Source organism: Diceros bicornis, chromosome 6, assembly GCF_020826845.1.
Source record: "Diceros bicornis minor isolate mBicDic1 chromosome 6, mDicBic1.mat.cur, whole genome shotgun sequence".
Lineage (NCBI taxonomy): Eukaryota > Metazoa > Chordata > Mammalia > Perissodactyla > Rhinocerotidae > Diceros > Diceros bicornis.
The window spans coordinates 33215507-33235446 of NC_080745.1; the positions used below are offsets into that span (position 1 = coordinate 33215507).

At 35.4% G+C, this 19940-nt stretch overlaps 1 protein-coding gene across 1 annotated transcript in view; it reads left to right on the forward strand.

The window, feature by feature from the left end:
• The window catches only part of CFAP70 (cilia and flagella associated protein 70), a 112285-nt gene that overhangs the window by 49839 nt on the left and 42506 nt on the right, over window positions 1-19940 (forward strand). The window contains exons 9-13 of the mRNA XM_058543195.1: window positions 2442-2541; window positions 4423-4557; window positions 10978-11148; window positions 11333-11413; window positions 13002-13093. Of these exons, the coding sequence (XP_058399178.1) occupies window positions 2442-2541; window positions 4423-4557; window positions 10978-11148; window positions 11333-11413; window positions 13002-13093 (579 nt within the window). The remainder of the gene's footprint in view (window positions 1-2441; window positions 2542-4422; window positions 4558-10977; window positions 11149-11332; window positions 11414-13001; window positions 13094-19940) is intronic.

Sequence of the window (19940 nt, forward strand, 5' to 3'; positions counted from 1 at the left end):
GAGAAAATCTTTATTTCTCCTTCACTTTTGAAGGATAATTCCACTGGATACAGAATTCTAGGTTGGTGGCTTGTTTCTTTCAAAATTTTAAATATTTCATTTTATTCTCTTCTTAACGTGCATGGTTTCTGCAGAGAAGTCCAATGTAATTCTTATCCTTGTTCCTCTATAGGTAAGGTATTTTTTTCCTCTGGCTTCTTTCAAGATTTTCTTTCTCTCTTTGGTTTTCTGCAGTTTGAATATGATCTAGGTGTATATTTTTTGGTATTTGTTTTGCTTGGTGTTTTCTGAGCTTCCTGGATCTGTGGTTTGTTGTCTGTCCTTAATTTGGTAAAATTGTCAGCCATTATGACTTCAGATATTTCTTTTGCTCCTTTCTCTCTTCTCCTTCTAGTATTCCTGTTACACCTTTTGTAATTGTCTTACAGTTATTGGATATTCTGTTATGATTTTTTTCATTTTTTCCTCTTTCCATTTTAGTTTGGGAGGTTTTTAATGATGTATCTTCAAGCTCACTATTCTTTCCCCAACTGTATCCAGTCTACTGATAAGCCTATCAAATGTATTCTTCATTTTTGTTACAGTGTTTTTGATTTCTAGCATTTCCTTTTGATTCTTTCTTAGAGTTTCCATCTCTCTGCTTACATTAACCACCTGTTCTTGCATGTTGTCTGCTTTTTTCATTAGAGCCATTAACATATTAATCATAGTTATTTTAAATTCCCTATCTGATCATTCCAAAATCTGTGTCATATCTTAGTCTAGTTCTTATGTAGCTTTGTCTCTTCAGACTATTTTTTTCCTTGCCTTTTAGCATTCCCAGTAATTTATTATTGAAAGCTAGACATTATGTATTGGGTAATAAGAAATGAGGTAATTATGTTTTTTAGTATGAGGTTTTATGTTAATCTGACTAGTAGCTGGGCTGTGTTTAATGTTTGCTGTAGCTATAGATGCTAGAGGCTTTAGTTTCCTTTTTTTGCTCCTCCCCTGTTGTCTTTTTTGTCCTCCCCTGTTTGCTCCTCCAAACCCCTGTTTGGGTTTGCCTAAGAACTCTTTCTTTAATAGGGCCTTTATTTTGCAGCCTCTCCATTCTAATCCACTGTTATACTGGAACCCTATTGATGTGGTGGTAAGGTGTTGTGAAGGGGAAGTATTCTATAATCCTGTGATTAAATCTCAGTATTTTAATGGGTTTGAGTCCCTGGGCTGTCACCTTCAGAAGTGTGTGTGTTTTTGTTTTTTTTTTTATGAGGAAAATCAGCCCTGGGCTAAGATCCATGCCAATCCTCCTCTTTTTTTTTTTTTTATGCTGAGGAAGACTGGCCCTGGGCTAACATCCGTGCCCATCTTCCTCCACTTTATATGGGATGCCGCCACAGCATAGCCTGACAAGTGGTGCATCGGTGCGCACCCAGGATCTGAACCCGGGCTGCCAGCAGCAGAGCACGTGCACTTAACTGCTACGCCACGGGGCCGGCCCACAGAAGTGTTTAATAGCCTTTTTTTTCTTCCTCTCCTTATGTGAGAGAGGAAGGCTAGACAGGGCTGGAGTTGTCTAATTGCCCTTTCCCTGAGTCAGATAAGGCTCTGGTAAAGTAGTTTCCCTTAAAGGGTAGGCCTCTATTATGGAGAACTCGCTAGGCATATTTCAAAATGGTTACTTTTTCCTTTTCCCTGCCTAAGGGGATTTTTCTCCTATCTTCACTGTGAGAATCTGATGGGGCTGCTTGATTTAAAACCCAAGAAAACGTGGGGAGCCCTAATACTGGGCTCCCAGGAGTTTTTAACTCGCTGGCTAGTCCACACTCAGCCTCCAGCAATTTGTCAAAATTACTATTAAAGTGCTTCTACCATTTACTGGCTCCAGTGGCTTCTGCTGCCTGTAAGCTCATCTCAGCTGTGATTCTCTGTGCTTGCCTGTCTCTCTAAATTTCAGGGTGGCAGTTTGCCCTATGAAATTAATCGTTACAAGGATCTAAGAAAAGTAAGTGATTTTCAGTTTGACTAGCTTTTTCTTGTTGTAAGGACAGGAGTTGACAACTAAGCGATTACATATTAGAGCTGACGTTGGAAGTCCTACTCTATTTTCACAGTAGAAATAAACGTATTTTATACTCTTTGCATACTTGTCTGATTATTTCTTTAGAGTAAATCACTAGAAGTGGAATTTCTGGGTCAAAGATTATGAACATTTTAAGGCTTTTGATTCATATTGCCAAATCACTCTCAAGAAATTTACAATTTGCCTCTGTTAGCAGTACAGTAGAATTATTTTGGGAATTTTATAGATTTGAGAAGAAAAACCTACCTACCTAATAAAAATTTTTATATATGTGTATTCCATTACTTTTTAAAGGAGAGGAATACTTCCCTTTAACTTAAATTATACTAACCCCAGTTTTGCATATAATGCTAATAGGCTAATTCTTTATTTGTAGTTTTCAGAAGCGAATTGCTGATTGCCGATTTTGGCCTGTAGAGATCACAAGAGTTCCTCTGACCGTTGCACCCAAAGGGAAAGCTGCCAAATTTGATAAGGTAGATTTATTCACTTAAAAATATTTATATAAGAAATGCTGGGTCAGACCCAACCTGTTATTCTGCTTCTCATTCTGATACCAATGGAAAATGTGAACTGCTGTGTCTGCTCTGTAGGTTGACCAACTCATCCTGATTTGCTAAATAATTTCCTGGTTTTGATGCTGAAAGTCTCAGGTTCCAGGAAACTCCCCTATCCCTGGCAAATCAGGATGATTGGTCACCCTAGCTCCCTATTGTCCACTAAAAATTATTTAGCCTTTATTCCCAGACATCCTATTTCCCTTTAACCCTTCATTACAGTTTTAATGTAGGTAAAACCGTACAGGGGCCGGCCTGGTGGCGCGAGCCGTTAAGTGCGCGCACTCCGCTGTGGCGGCCCGGGGTTCGCCATTTCAGATCCCGGGTGCACACCGATGCACTGCTTGTCAGGCCATGCTGTGACGGCATCCCATATAAAGTGGAGGAGGATGGGCATGGATGTTGGCCCAGGGTGGGTCTTCCTCAGCAAAAAAAGAGGAGGATTGGCGGATGTTAGCTCAGAGCGGATCTTCCTCACGCACACCCACAAAAAAACCGTACAAAATAGCCATTTTTGTAGGTCAATAGTAATTAAATATTGGTAATGTGATTCAACCTAATACATCTTTCTGAATTTCTTTTAGACTTACCTACTTAAAATGTTTTAGCCTGCTAATTAGAGTAATAGAGTTCATAGATGTGCTGCTGTTCTGAAGAGATATAGCTTTGATGGGCCTAGAACATGTTCTTTATTGTTTTACTTGTGCATGTCTGGTCTTTTCTGCTTGTTTATAAACTCCCTAAGGGTAGAGATCCTGTGGTAGACTGCTGTGTATCCTCCACAGTACCTAGCATGATTCATGGCATATAGCAGATACTTAACAAGTACATAAATTATTTTATTGATTTTTAAAATAGGCTTTTTTACATAAAAATACTACTACCGTGTAACCACTTCTCCCTTTGTAATATATAATATGCATTGGCTAACTTTCCTTAAGTTTCTAAACAACATAATGTTATCACAGGAGCGTAGGACTTTTTAATCTGATTTCTAATTATTATAATAGGTGAAATCAAAGAGATTACTTGTAACTTTGTGGGAATTAAATGTGTTTTCTTTTACTAAACTGATTTTTTTCTTATAAAAGTTTTCTATGACAAACCATACAGCCATTAAAAATGATGTTAAGATAGATTTATTGATATGTTCTTCATCTTTGTAATGAGAATTTACATGAGATTAGGGATGGCAAATACATGATCGCAGATTGTCATTCATTGTCCTTCATCCATGGCAGATAGTATTGATCAATCAAAGCACTCTTTCCTTCTGAACCCGGATGAGGACATAGAATCTTTCTCAACACGGTACTCTAAAAAACCTCCACCAATTGATTAGAATTTAGGCACAAGTTAAAGTCTATTTGTCATCACTGGTCCAGATGATTTGTAAGGCCCCTTTCATTCATATGAATCTGTGAACTAAAGCTAAAAGCTACAGCTTCTGATTTCTTTTAAGTTTTTATTGTTGTTATTGTTTTTACAACGCTTCATTTTTTCCTAAGAAGCAACATGGCAAAATCGATTTTTTGGTTGAATATATGTATTATCAATTAATTGGAGTAGGTGTTGATCCAACTACTGCCTTTACTATTCATTAACACTATTTATATGCATTATCTCAATGATCATGGTATTATTAAACCCATTTTGAAGATAAAGCAAAGGAGACCCAAAATGTCTATGTAACTGGCCCACAGTCAACTAGTTAAGTAGTATAGCTAGTTCCTAAAACCTGGTCTTTGAACTGCTACATTGCTCTATAGCACTAACAGCTCTCTGGTTTTATTCCCTTAGACTGATGATGAAAATCAGCTTTCATTTCATGGTGTGGCTTATGTTAATATGGTCCCATTGCTGTATCCAGGTGTGAAGAGGATTCGGGGAGCTTTTCATGTTTACCCTTACCTAGACAGTTCAGTCTATGAAAAGGTAACAAAAAATTGTATAGAAGGTATCATCCTAATTTATCCTTTATATATGTGTTTACTTACATTTTTAGCATACACATCTTTGCAATTGATATTTAGAACCAGTTGGTATACTGGGTTGTTAAATATAGAGCTTTGCAGTCATTCTGCTATTGAACCTTAAAAACTTTAGGATAATGAAAAGCCAAAAACTGGAAACAACTCAAATTTCCATCAACAGGTGAACAGATAAATTGTGTGGTATATCTATACAATAGAATACTACTCAGCAATAAAAAGGAATGAAGTATTAATATATGCAACATGGATGAATCTCAAATGCATAGTGCTAAATGAAAGAAGCCAGACAAAAGAGAGTACATACTGTATGATTCCATTTAAATACAATTCTAGGAAAGTAATCTATAGGGACAGAAAGCAAATCAGTAGTTGTTTGGGAATAGGGATAGAGGAAGAGATGTATTACAAAAGAATGTGAGGAAAGTATTAGGGATGATAGAAATGTTTGTTATCTTGATTGTGGTGATGGTTTCGCATGTGTATACATATGTCAAAATTGATCAAATTATATACTTTAAATATGTAGTTTCTTATATTCCAATTTTACCTCAATAAAGTTGGATACAAAATCTTTAGGAGAATGAAAGAAGTCTATTGTGTTAAGTATGCAAAAACTTAAATCCATGTGCTTATTAATGAGCTACAATATGGTTCTTTCAATTTTCAGGTGTTAAAATGTTAAAATCATCTATGTATCTATCTATAGAGAGAATATATACATATATGTATATATCCAAGCAAAAAGTCAGTTTATCATGTTGCTTCTTAGGAGACAGTGAGGCTTTATAAAACACAATAATAATAATAATAACAAAAACATATTACTATTTTATCATTATTAGGACAGCTATTTTTCAATAATAGAGTCGTGAAAGACCCATTATCTATTTGCAAACCAAATGAGTAGTAAACTCTTTCTATATAAGTATCCTTTGAATCAGAAATTGCACTTACAGTGATTTATCTTAAGGAAATAATTTAGTAGGATCAAAAACCCCATATTCCTGAAAACTTTTTGGGATCTATAATAGCAAAAACTAAAAATAAGGGGCCGGCCTGGTGGCGCAAGTGGTTAAGTGCGTGCGCTCCACTGCGGCGGCCCAGGGTTCGCCGGTTTGGATCCCAGGCGCCCAACGATGCACCGCTTGGCAGGCCATGCTGTGGCGGCGTCCCATATAAAGTGGAGGAAGATGGGCACGGATGTTAGCCCAGGGCCAGTCTTCCTCAGCAAAAAAAAAAAAAAAAAAGAGGAGGAGTGGCAGATGTTAGTACAGGGCTGATCTTCCTCACACACACCCACAAAAAACCTAAAAATAAGGTTAAATGTCTAATAATAGAGAAAGGCTTAGTAAATTATTGTAAATAAAACTGATGGAATATGTATCTATTAAAAAAGATAATTATTAATGCTTTGTAGATAGTTAAATAGAAAAAATAATGCAAAAATATTACATATAGCGTAGATCAAAATAAATTCCAAATGAGTTTATTAAAATAAGTTAAATGTGAACACTATAAAAATAGAAGTGGCTGTTAATTAAAGATATGAATTAAGGGGAGATTTCCTAGGCTTGAAAGAAATGAAAGATATAAAACATTTAGATTACCAAAAGATGAAAATCATCTCTATATGGAAGAAACCATCATAAACAAAATTACAGTGTAACTGAAAAACTGGGAAAATGTTTGAATACATATCAGAAAGATGGCTACTATTCCTAAAATATAAAGCACTTTTTCAAGTCAATAAGAAAAACATCAATTTTTTTTTGGTTTTTTTTTTTTTGGTGAGGAAGATTGGCCATGAGATAACATCCGTTACGAATCTTCCTCTTTTTGCTGAGGCAGATTGGCCCTAAGCTAACATCTGTGTCCATCTTCCTCTATTTTGTATATGGGACGCCTGCCACAGCATGGCTTGATAAGCGGTGCGTAGGTCTGCGCCTGGGAACTGAACCTGTGAACCCTGGGCCACCAAAGCAGAGCACACAAACTTAACCACTATGCCACCGGGCCGGCCCCACCAATTTTTTTTAAAAGGCAAAGTACATGAAACAGCAGTTCACAAAAGAAGAAATGCCAATGGCCAATAAATATAAGAAGAAACATTTTGCCTTATTTATAATCAAAGAAATGCAAATTTAAATAACAATAGAACATTATTTTACCTGTAAAATTAGACAATTCTTTAAAATATGATAATGCCCACTGGTGGCATAGGTATGGTAAAACAGCTCTCATTCTCACTGCTAGTAGAAGTATAAATTAGTGCCAAGTGTCTGCAAAATATTTTTTGTCAGTATGTATTAAGAAGCTTAAAATACTTATATCCTTTCCCATAGTACTCCTACTTCTAGGAATCTATTTTAAGGGAATAAGAAGAATTATATCCAAACTTTACTTCATGAAAATATTCTTGGTGAATCTGAGGGAAACAGTATATCAGAATCGAAGGGTTATGGGCTTTGATGTCAGGCAGCCTTTAGTTTGAATTCTGGAACTGCCATTTACTGGCTGAGTGACTTTGGGCAAGTGACTAAATTTCTCTTGACTTTAGTTTATTCATCAGTAAAATAGAGACAATGCTTGTTTCCTAGAATAGTTTTATGTATTAAGTGAGATAAAATATGTAAAGCACTAAGGATATAGTTGGCACACAGGCATTTTTACCTATTACTTTTTTATACCCATATGATAGGAGTGATTTCTTTGTGCATACATTAAAAATTATCCTTATGCAAAATTTAAAAGCATGAGAGGATGCATGTTATAGTCTGTTAAATGAAAAATCAGGATATAAAACTATGTTCAATATGATCACAACTTTTAAAAATATATAATCATAATTTTTAAAATATATAGGAAATATTGGAGGGGAAATATTTCTGGCTATGTCTGAATGATGAGGTTGTCAAATTTTCTCCCCCTAAAAGCAACTATAAAGCTGGACAAATTGATAAAAAGCCATTTCAGCACTCTGGAAATTGACCAAAGGCATCAAAAAACTTAGAAATATTAATGCATGAAAAACTATGGAATTTGAGGCATTCTTGCCTAAGGCTGCTCCTAAACCACTCCCCATCCCCCACTCCACTCCTTTAGCTTAATCAGTACAGTGATTCTTCTAGGGCAGGATAGGCTGTGAGGACCAGCAACTTTGTTTCCATAGAGAGGGCTCATGCAATTGGGCAGTGGGTAAAGGACCCATGCCCAGAGATGTTGTTGGTTGAAATGGAGATCTTTGTGGAGAGCAACCAACATAATTGTAATGCGAGTCCCAGGAGAGAAGAGATAGAAAGTGGCAGAAAAGATATATTAAAAAATGATGTCTGAAAACATCCCATGTTTGATGAAAACATTAATCTACATATCCAAGAAGTTCAGAGAATCCCAGGTAGGATAAATATACAGAAATCTACAATCTACACATTATAGTGAACTGTTGAAAGACAAAGAGAAAATCATGAATTTAATGGAAGAAAAACAACTCATCACTTACAGGGGAGCACTGATATGGTTAACAGTTGATTTTTCATCTGAAACAATGGAATCTAGAAGGCAGTGGAATAATATATTCAAAGTGATGAATGAAAAGACTATCAACCAAAAACAAAGGCAAAATAAAGACATCCCCAAATAAACAAATATTTAAAGAATTTGTTGCTAGGAAGCCTGTCTTGCAAGAAATACTAAAGGAAGTCCTTCAGTTTGAAAGGATATGACACCAATTGCTAACTTGAATCTACAAGAAGAAATGAAGAGCATTAGAAATTAGAAATTAGAAATCTCTTAATCTAAAAGATTTTAGAAATATATTTTTTCTCATTTTTATTCTTCTTTGAAAGACATGATTATATAAATTGTCGATTGTATTATTGGGTTTATAACATATATAGATTTAGTTTATATGATAATAGCATAAAGGAAGGAGGATAGAATGGAGCTATAGTGTGGTAAAGTTTCTACATTTTACCAGAATTAAGTTAGTATCAATGTGAAATAGATAGTGATTAGTTAGGATGCATATTGTAGTCCCTAAAGCAACCACTAAGAAAATTGTGTGTTTGTGTGAGTACATGTACATACACACAAATATATATGTGTATCTATACGTATATAAACATATATATACACACATATATATATACACATGTATAAACAAATATATATAAACAAAGGAATTAAATGAGATATCACAAATATTTTTTTAACATAGAAGACATTTAAAGGAGGAACAGAAGAACAAAAAAGAAGATATGTAGAAAACAAATAGCAAAATTGCAAACATAAATGTAAATATTTCAACAGTAACATTATATGTGAGTAGTCTAAACACCCCAATGAAAGGGCAGAGATGATGATACTGGATTTAAAATAAAATCAAGATTCAATGATGTGCTGTCTAAAGCAGATACGCCTTAGATTCAGACACACATAAGTTGAAGTGAAAGGATGGAAAAGATAAAGTATGCAACTAGAAAAGATAACAGAGCAGAGTGGGTGTTTTACATCAGACAAAACGGACTTCAAGACAAGAAATATTACTAAAGACATAGAGTGGCGTGTTATAATGATTAAAGGGTCGATTAATCAGGAAGATAGAATTTATAAATTATGAATTATTATATATAATATTTATATAAATTATAATGCATACATACCCAACAACAGAACCTCATAATACATGAAGCAAAATCCAACAGAATTAAAAGGAGAAATAGACAATTTGACAGTAACATTTAGAAATTTCAATATTCTACTCTCAACACTTGGTAGAACAACTATATAGAAAATCTGCGTTAAACATAAACTTATTACACAACCCAGCAAATAATACCTAGGAACCTACCCAGGAGAATTGAAAACCTGCATTTACACAAAGACATGTATGTGAATGTTTATAGCAGCATTATTCTTAATAGCCAAAACTCACAACAGTCCAAATGTCCACAACTAGTGAATCAATAAACAAAATGTGGTGTATCTGTACAAGGAAATACTATTTAGTAATGAAAAGGAATGAGCTATAAATAGTGTAATATGCCAAAATCATTGAATTTGGGGTATACTTTAAATGGGTGAATTATATGGAATTTAAATTATACAGTCATGCACCACATAATGACATTTCAGTCAGTGACGGGCTGCATATATGATGGTGGTCCCATAAGATTAATACTATGTAGCCTAGGTGTGTAGTAGGCTATACCATCTAGGTTTGTGTAAGTACACTCTATGATGTTCACACAATGACGAAATCACCCAATGACGCATTTCTCAGAATGTATCCCTGTCGTTAAGCGACGCATGACTGTATCTCAATAAAGCTGTTTTAAAAAAGGAATGAACTACTGATACGTGCTATAGCATGGATGAACCTCAAAAACATGCTAAGTGAAAGAAGTCAGACACAAATAACTGTATATTGAACATATCACTTATATGAAATGTTCTCATTTCCCAGAGATGTTAAAATTTGAAAGTTTGCATCTTAGAATCTATGAAATACAGTAATTTGGGTAGAGGTGGTAGAATTGTGAGTGATGTTTAGTATTTACAATTTTTTCTTCAATATTGTTGGACTGTCTTTTTAGCAGCTTTATTGAGTATAACTGACATATAATAAACTGCATATATTAGTGTACAATTTTAAAACTTTTGATATAGGTATATATCTGTGGAACTATCACCACAATCAAGATAATGAAAATATCCATTACCCCCCGAAGTTTTCTCGTGTCCCCTGTTATCCTTCTGTCCCACCTCTGTCCATTCTTCCCCTCATTTTTTTTGGGGGGGGCCAGCTGCTTCCACTCAGCATAAATTATATTTAGATTCATCTATGTTGTTTAATTTAAAGATTCATCTATGTTGTTTAATTTAAAAATTGTTATAAGATTCTTGTCTGTTCATTTATCTATAGTTCGAATTTTCCAATACAGTTTTTACTTTGAACTTGAAACTTGCTTTATTTTTCCAATTATAATTGATAGGCCAGTAGTAATTAGATAATATTTCTTGTACAGAAATAAATTCTACCACTTAAAGTTAATTTGGAATTATATGTCAAAAATTAAAAGCTTTCTGGTAACAAGTTATGAGACACCAAAATCAAGCAAGGTCGAAAGGTCTCCTCTTAATAATTTAAATAATAGGGTAGCCAGCTAACTTTCTGTGATGGTTTCAATTGTTCAACAAGCTTGGCAATGCAATGAAGCTTGTCACTTCCCCTATCTCTCTCTGATTCTACAGCGTTGAAATTATCTAGAAAACTAAATGATGTTAAAGAACAATGTGTGTTTCTTTTGCGTTTGTCTCATTTGCCTGTGATTCATTGCATTGTGTTTTTGTTTCTTTTCAGACCAAGTGTTTATTTAGCTTGTTCCGGGATACTGGCCATCATTTGATTCAGAATAATAAAGTAGGAGGAATTAATTCTCCATTCTCCAAACCAGTTGTTTCTAAAAACCTGAAAGAAGATAAAACAGTCAGAGAAAAGGACATAGAAGGAAGGCCTAGGCCTGGGGATGTGGTAGGTTGTTGAGAAGGTGATGATTCTGCTGGTTTTGTTACACTGCAGAAGCTTGCACTGATTTCTCATTTGGTGAATTGCCGCAATTTCATTTGCATTTTGATGCAACATAATGATCATCATTCCTGCCATTGTGAAGACCATGTAAGAATTCAGTTTCTGAGGTGTGTTCATTTTCTTTCAGCAAGCACCTAGTATAAAATCTCAGAGCTCAGATACTCCTTTGGAATTCGAACCCTCTCTATGCCACAATACAGAAGGACAGGTAACTATGCATAAAGAGTTGGAAAATTAAGTTTAAATTCATCAGTCCTTTACTGAGCAAGATAGTATGGCATAGTGGAAAATTCCCAGGAAAATGCTCATTATCTGAGTTACCATTCCATATTTGTCGTGACTAGTTTATGACCTTGGGTAAATTTCTTTGTCTTGTTGAGACTCTCTAAAATGAGCGAGTACCAGTTTAACTTTAAGGTCCTTTCCAGGATTAAAAATTTATGTCTTTTATTAATTATACTATATTAAGCACTAGGAGAGATGCAAAGATGCATCATCTGCAGCATTTATTCATCTGCCCTCAGGACACTCAACAGTCTGGTGGATGAAACAGACTGGTACATAACTAACTGTAATACAGAATTTCAATGAATGCTGTAGTAGAGGTACAAATAATAGTGCTGTGGGGCTCACAGGAGACAGATCTATAACTATTAGGATGGGGCAGTCTCAGAAGGCTTCATGGAAAAGGTGGCATCCGAGCTGAGTAGTGAAAAATGAAGAGAACCCTTTGCCAGATGAAGATGGAAAGAGAGGCATTTCAGGGCTGGGGAACAGCTTGAGTCAAGGCACAAAGGAGGTAGCAGAATTCAGGGTACATCAATTAATTCAGTGTATGGTACAGAGAAATGAAGAGAAAGGAGAGGTTCTAAAAGGAGGTAAGAAAGAAGAGAGAGGCTGAGTCAGGCTGTAGAAAGACTTTGCAAGACTTGCTAAAAAGCTTGGGCTTCATTCTATAGGTGATGAGGGACTTGAGCCTTATCTTACAGACTCACAGTAAAGGTTTTTAAGTCAAGGAGAAATAAGACCTCATGTGTGCTTCAAGGCAGAACTCTTGCAAAGATGTTTAAAAGAGATTTGGGAGTAGGGGCTTCAGATGTCAGTTCATAGGTTTTTCTTATAGTACAGGTGAGTGTTGATGACAATTCGACTTAGGGAAGGTTTTGTCATAAAGTCAGAAATCTGCAGAAGCAGGGTGTAGAATTGGGAAGCTTTGGGGGTGTTGAGGAAGAAACATTAAAGATAACTCAGGTTTCAAGCCTCACTTTTTGGAAGGATGGCAAAATCATTAAGAGAAAAGCCAAAAGAGAGGTTGATACAGGGGAAATAAGTTCGATTTTAGATATGTATTTAGGATGCTGGCAAAAATCTGGGTAGAAATGTCCATCAGGTCGCAGTTGGTAGATAGTGCTTAGAAGGCTGTGAGTGGGAATGTCAGAAGGTTATGAGAAGAATTTTCTACAGGACTCATGAAAGGTTCGGTGGGAGAAAGAATGGCATTCACTTATAACAGTCCAAGAAAAGTGTTAAACAAGTTAAACAGGGCTTCAACTGGGGTAGAAGTTTCCAAGAATAAAACTGAAAACACTTTTCTGCAAAAGATAACCACTGTTGCTATTTTTCTTTCTAGTTATTTTACTATGTAAAAAATATTTTAACAGTCGAGATCACCCTATATATAGTTGTATATGCAGTTTTCTCACTGACTATATTGTGAGCATTATCTTATGTTACTAAAATTTTTTCATAAATATCTTTTTCTGGAAAGACTAAATTAGAGAAAAATGTCTTTACAGCAATATGTAGAAGCAGGGACATACATTGTTTTGGAGATTGAGCTGGACAAAGCCTTGGTTCCAAAGCGAATGCCTGAGGAGCTAGCCAAAAGGTGTGTAGCAATGGTTTTCATACTTGTTTTGCAAAAATAGTTTAGGTATTAATAAAAGGAAGTCATTTTGTCCCTATAAATGTAATTTCCCCTGGGCTAAGCAGCAGACAGTTTTCTGGTTTTTTCCCAGATAAAGTTTCTTTTGTTAACTGTTGTTTTCTTATTACAAAAGCACTATATGCCCATTACAAAAAATTTGATAAAATTGAGATCAGCAAGAAAGCATATAAAAACACACATATTTCTACTCACCCAGTGATAACCACTTTTAAAACCTTAGTATTTACCCTGCTTTAGTTATTATAACACCTCTATATTACACACACACACAAACCACATTATGTATAAATATATGTAATTTTTAAAAACTATTTTTATATAGTACCATAGTGCTTTGATTGTGTTTCTAGGAAGTTGTCCATTTCATCTAGGTTATCTAATTTGTTGATGTACAATTGTTCATAGTATTCTCTTATTATCCTTTTTATCTCTGTAAAATGGGGAGTAATATCCCTACTTTTATTTCTGATTTTAGTAATTTGAGTCTTCATTCTTTTTTTCTCAGTCCATCTACCTAAAGATTTATCAATTTTGTTGATCTTTTTAAAGAACCAGCTTTTTGGTTTTGTTGATTGTCTCTCTCTGTTGTATTTACCTCTACTCTAACCTTTATTATTTCCTTACTTCTGCTAGCTTTCAGTTTAGTTTGCTCTCCTTTTCTAGTTCCTTAAGATGTACAGTTAGGTTATTGATTTGAGAGCTTTCTTCTTCTTCTTCTTCTTCTTCTTCTTCTTCTTTTTTTTGTAAGGAAGACCAGCCCTGAACTAACATCCAATGCCAATCCTCCTTTTTTTTTGCGGAGGAAGACTGGCCCTGGGCTAACATTTGTGCCCATCTTCCTCTACTTTATATGGGACACCACCACAGCGTGGCTTAACAAGTGGTGTGACGGTGCGTGTCTGGGATCGGAACCAGCCAACCCCGGGCTGCCGCAGTGGAGCATGCGCACTTAACCGCTTGCGCCACTGGGCTGGCCCCTCTTCTTTTTAATGTATGTGTTTAGAGCTATAAATTTCCCTTTGAGCACTTCTTTCATTGCATCCCATAAGTTTTGGTATGTTATGGTTTTGTTTTTATTCATCTTATGGTATTTTCTAATTTCCCTTGTGATTTTTTCTTTGACCTATAGGTTGTTTAAGTGTGTTGCTTAATTTCCACATATTTGTGAATTTTCTAGTTTTCCAGTTTCCTTCCAGTTATTGATTTCTAGTTTCATTCCATTGTGATTAAAAAAGATACAGTCATGCACCACATAACGACGTTTTGGTCAATGACAGACCATATATACAATGGTGGTCCCATAATATTATAATGGAGCTGACAAATTCCTATCGCCTAGTGATGTCATAGCCATTGTAACGTTGTAGCGCAATACATTACTCCCGTGTTTGTAGTGATACTGGTGTAAACAAACCTACTGCTCTACCAGGCGTATAAAAGTATAGCATTTACTATTATGTACAGTACATAATACTTGATAATGATAATAAATGACTATGTTACTGGTTTGTGTATTTACTATACTACACTTTTTATCATTATTTTAGAGTGTACCTTTTCTACTTATAAAAAAAGTGTTTACTGTAAAACAGTATACCATGTTATGCTGGCAGCAGCCTCATACATCTCATGTTTACCGCATCTCTTGATTGTATCATTTTTTTCTTATGCGTGATTTAATCTCATGTTGTTTTGTTCATCATGGCCCCTAAGAGTACAAAATCCACTTCTAGTGTTGCCAGTAAGAGGCCATGTTGAATGATTGACCTGGAAATGAAATTAAAAGTGGTTAAGGACTACGAAGGTGGAAAATCAGTGATGGTTATTGCTCGCCAGTCAGGCATGTCCGATCCTACCATAGCCATGACCTCGAAGAACAAGAACAAAGTGATGGAAGCTGTTAGAGGATCTGCTTCATCAAAAGCAATGAGACTAACAAAAAATTGAGAAGGGCCTCTATCAGACATGGAGAAACTTCTAATCACCTGGGTTGAAGACCAGACACAGAAATGTATCCATTTCAGCACCATGACGATCACAGCCAAAGTAAAAAGTTTGTTTGCGATGTTGAAAGAAAAGGCTGGACCCAACTACCATGTTGAATTTACTGCTAGCTCTGGGTGGTTTAAACGATGCAAGAAGTATTATTCATTACATAATGTGAAAGTGACTGGTGAGTCTGCAAGTGCTGATGTGAAGGCAGCTGAAGAATTTTTGGAAACTCTAGATAAGCTGATTGTGGAGGAAAATTACCTGCTAGAGCAAATATTCAATATGGATAAAACCTCCTTATTCTGAAAACTGATGCCTGAAAGGATTTTCATCGGTAAGGAGGCCAAGTCAATGCCAGGTTTCAGGGGTTTTAAGGACAGGATAATAGTCTTGCTTGGGGGCAATGTTGCAGGCTATAGATTGAAATCCTTTGTGATTTGGCACAATGAAAGCCACAGGGCCTTCAAGCATATCCATAAGCACACACTGCCAGTGTACTACAGGAGCAATAAGAAGTCATGGGTGACCCAGCTCCTCTTCCAAGATGCCCTCCTGAATTGCTGTGCCAGTGAAATAGAAAAGTACTGTTTGGAGAATAACATACCTTTCAAGATTTTGCTTATTGTTGACAGTGGTCCTGGACATCCTCCTTTTATTGGTGATCTTCATCCCAATATCAAAGCAGTATTTCTTCCTTCAAACACCACCTCTTTGATCCAACCAATGGATCAAGGAGTTATAGCAGCTTTTAAGGCCTACTACCTGAAGAGTACCTTTGTCCAGGCTATTGCTGCAACTGAGAAAGACACTGAGAAGACACTGATGCAATTCTGGAAGGATTCCAACATCTATGGCTGCATTAAGACCTTGCTTGGGCTTGGGGTGATGTCACCAAGGAGTGTATGAGTGGCATCTGGAAGAAGACACTCAAGAGGTTCATCCATGATTTCAAAGGATTTGCCAAGGATGAGGAGGTTGCACAACTCAACGACACTGTGGTTGAGATGGCAAACAACTTTAATCTGGGTGTGGATGAGGGTGACATTGAGGAGAAACTAGAAGTAGTTCCTGAGAAATTGACTAATGAGGAGTTCTTATAACTAAAACAGAAAAACATAGCTGAAAAAGAGGCAAGAGAAAAGGAAACTGCAGGAGAAGAATAATCCCCAAGAAAATTCATACTGACGAGTTTAGCAGAAGCTTTTGCAGACCTCAACAAGCTCCTTAAAAAGTTTGAAAACATGGACCCCAACACCAAAAGGTTTTCATTAATAGAGAAGAATGTTCATGGTGTATTATCTGCTTACAGGCAAATAAATCTATGATGAAAAAAAGAAATAAACCAGGCAAACCACCATAGACATATTTCTGAAAAGAGTGACACCTCCTCAAGAAGAGCCTCAGGCAAGTCCTTCAAGAGATATTCCAGAAGAAGGCATTGTTATCATAGGAGATGACAGCTCCATGCATGATATTGCCCCCAAAGACCTAGTGGGACAAGATGTGGAGGTGGAAGACAGTGATACTGATGATCCTGACCCTGTGTAGGCCTAGGCTAATATGTGTGTTTGTGTCTTAGTTTTTAGCAGAAAAGTTTAAAAAGTGAAAAAAAAAATTTTTTTAATAGAAAAAAGCTTATAGAATAAGGACATAAAGAAAGAAAATATTTTTGTACAGTGGTTCCATGTGTTGGTGTTTTAAGCTAAGTATTATTACAAAAGTTAAAAAAAATTTAAAAGTTTATAAAATAAAAAAGTTACAGTAAGCTAGGTTTAATTTATTATAGAAGAAAGAAACATTTTTAAAATAAATTTAGTGTAGCCTAAGTGTACAGTGTTTATGAAGTCTACAGTAATGTCCTAGGCCTTCATATTCACTCGTCACTTACTGACTCACCCAGAGCAACTTCCAGTCCTGCAAGCTCCATTCGTGGTAAGTGCCCTATACAGGTGTACCATTTTTTATCTTTTATACCATATTTTTACTGTACCTTTTTTGTTTAGATATGTTTAGATACACAGATAATTACCATTGTGTTACAATTGCCTACAGTATTCAGTACAGTAATATGCTGTGCAGGTTTGTAGCCTAGGACAATAGGCTATACCATATAGCCTGGATGTGTAGTAGGCTGTACCACCTCAGTTTGTGTAAGTCTACTCTATGATGTTTGCACAATGATGAAATTGCCTAATAACGCATTTCTCAGAATGTATCCCCATCGTTAAGTGACACATGACTGCACTTGGTACGATTTCAGTTTTTTAAAATTTATTGACGGGTGTTTTTGGCCTAATATATGGGCTATTCTGCGGAATGTTCCATGTGCATTGAGAAGAATGTGTATTCTTTAGTTGTTGGGTAGAGTGTTCTGTATGTGTCTGTTAGGTCTAATTGGTTTATACTATCATTTATGTCCTCTATTTCTGTATTGAGCTTCTGTCTGGTTGACCTATCCATTATTGAAAGTGGAGTATTGAAGTCTCTATTATTGAAGAACTGTCCATTTCTCCCTTCAATTTTCTCAATTTTTGCTTTATATATTTTAGGGCTCTGTTAAATACATATATATTTATAATTGTTATATTTTATTGCTGTCTGGAACCTTTAATGTTCTTCTTTGTCTCTTGTAACCTTTTTTGATTTAAAGTCTATTTTGTCTGATAATAATATAGCCTCCCCAGTTCTGTTTAGGTTATTATTTACATGGAATATCTTTTTCTATCCTCCTACCTTCAACCTCTTTGTGTCCTTATATCTAAAGGGAATATCTGTAGACAGCAGATAGATGAATCTTGTTTTTTTTTTTTTAATCCAATCTGCCAACGTTTGCCTTTTAATAGGAAGGTTTAATCCATTTACCTTTAATGTGATTACTGATGAAGAAGGATTTACTTCTACTTTATATCTGTTTGTTATCTGCATGTCTTATATGTTTTCTGTTCTTGAATTACTTCATTACTGCCTTTTTTATATTTGACTTTTTACAATGTACCACTTAGATTCCCTTCTTCTTTCCTTTTCTTTATATTTTTTAGTTACTTTTTTAGTGGTTACCTTGGGGATTACAATTAACATCTTAAACCTATAACAACCTGGTTTGAACAATATCAACTTAGCTTCAATACTATATACCCTGCTCCTATTTGTCTCCATTCCTCCCTCTTTATATTATTATTGTCACAGGTTATATTTTTATAGATTGTGTGCCTATTAACAAAGATTTATAATTATTATTTTATGCATTTTCCTTTTAAAAAAAAGATGAGGAGTTACAAACCAAAAGTAAATTAATACTGGCTTTCATATTTATCTTTACCAGTGTTCTTTATTTCTCCATTTGCCTTCCAGTTACTGACTAGTGTCCTTTCATTTCAGCCTGAAGGGCTCCCTTTAGCATTTCTTATAGGGTAAGTCTTAGTAACAGACTCTCTTAGATTTGTTTATCTGGGATTGTCTTAATTTCTCCTCATTCTTGAAGGATAGTTTGCTGGATATAGAATTCTTGGTTGGCAGTTTTGTTTCTTTCAAAACTTTAAATATGTCACCCCAGTGCCTTCTGACCTCCATGGTGTCTGATAAGAAATTATCTGTTAATCTTATTGACATTATTGAAATTATCTGTTATTCTTATGTGACGAGTCACTCCTCTTGCTACTTTTGCTATTTTCTTTGTCTTTGGCTTCTGACAATTTGACTCTAATGTGTCGTGTGTAGATCTCTTTGAGTTCATCTTGCTTGGAGTTTGTTAAGCTTCTTGGATGTGTAGAATCATGTCTTCCATCAAATTTTGGGAGTTTTTGGACATTATTCTTCAAAATTCTTTCTTGCCCTTTCCATCTCTCTTCTCTTGGGATTCCCATAATGTGTATGTTGGTTATATATATGCGTATGTTGATGGTGTCCCCCAGATTTTAGCCTCTGTTAACTTTTTTTTCATTTTTTTTTCTTTCTCTTCCTCAGACTGGATAATTTTAATTGTTCTATCTTCAGGTTTGCTGGTTCTTTCTTCTGCCTGATCAATCTTGAACCCTTTGGTGACTTTTTCATTTCAGTTATTATACTTTTCAACTCCAGACTTTCTATTTATAATTTTTATAATTTCTGTCTCTTTACTGATATTCTCATTTTGTTTATACATCATTTTCCTGGTTTCTCTTAGTCCTTTGTGGTTTGCTTTTGCTCTCAGCATATTTAAATTGGTTTGTTTAACATCTTTTTGTTGCATGCTCAATGTCTGGGCTTCTTCAGGGACAGTTTCTGTCTATTTTTTATTTTGAAAGAGCATACTTTTATGTTTCTTTGTACTTTTTACGATTTTTTTGTTGAAAACTGGCCATTTGGATACTATAATGTGGGAATTTTGGGAATCAGATTTTCCTCTTCCCCAGGGTTTGCTGTTCTTGATTGTTAAAGTTGTAGCTTGTGTTCAGCCAGTGTTTTGACTGAGATTTCCTTGAATGCCAGTATCTTCATATAAACAAACTAATACACAAAAACAAAAAAAATTTTTTTTTGTCTTTGCAGATAACTCTGTGCCGTGGCATTCTTTTAACATTTAACCAGGCTGTTTATAATTCTGCCTTAGCTTTCACTTTCTGCTTGCACTGAGACTATAGATCAGTCAGTAGTGAAAGGTTAGGGTCTTTTCAGGTCTTTTCTGAGCATGTATCCTATCCTGGGCATGTATGCGGCTTTCTAAATTCCCCAGGATACACAAGTACTTTTGAATACCCTAATTTCCCGAAGAAACTCCCTGGCTTTTCCTCCTAGGTCTTAAGTGGTCTATTGTATA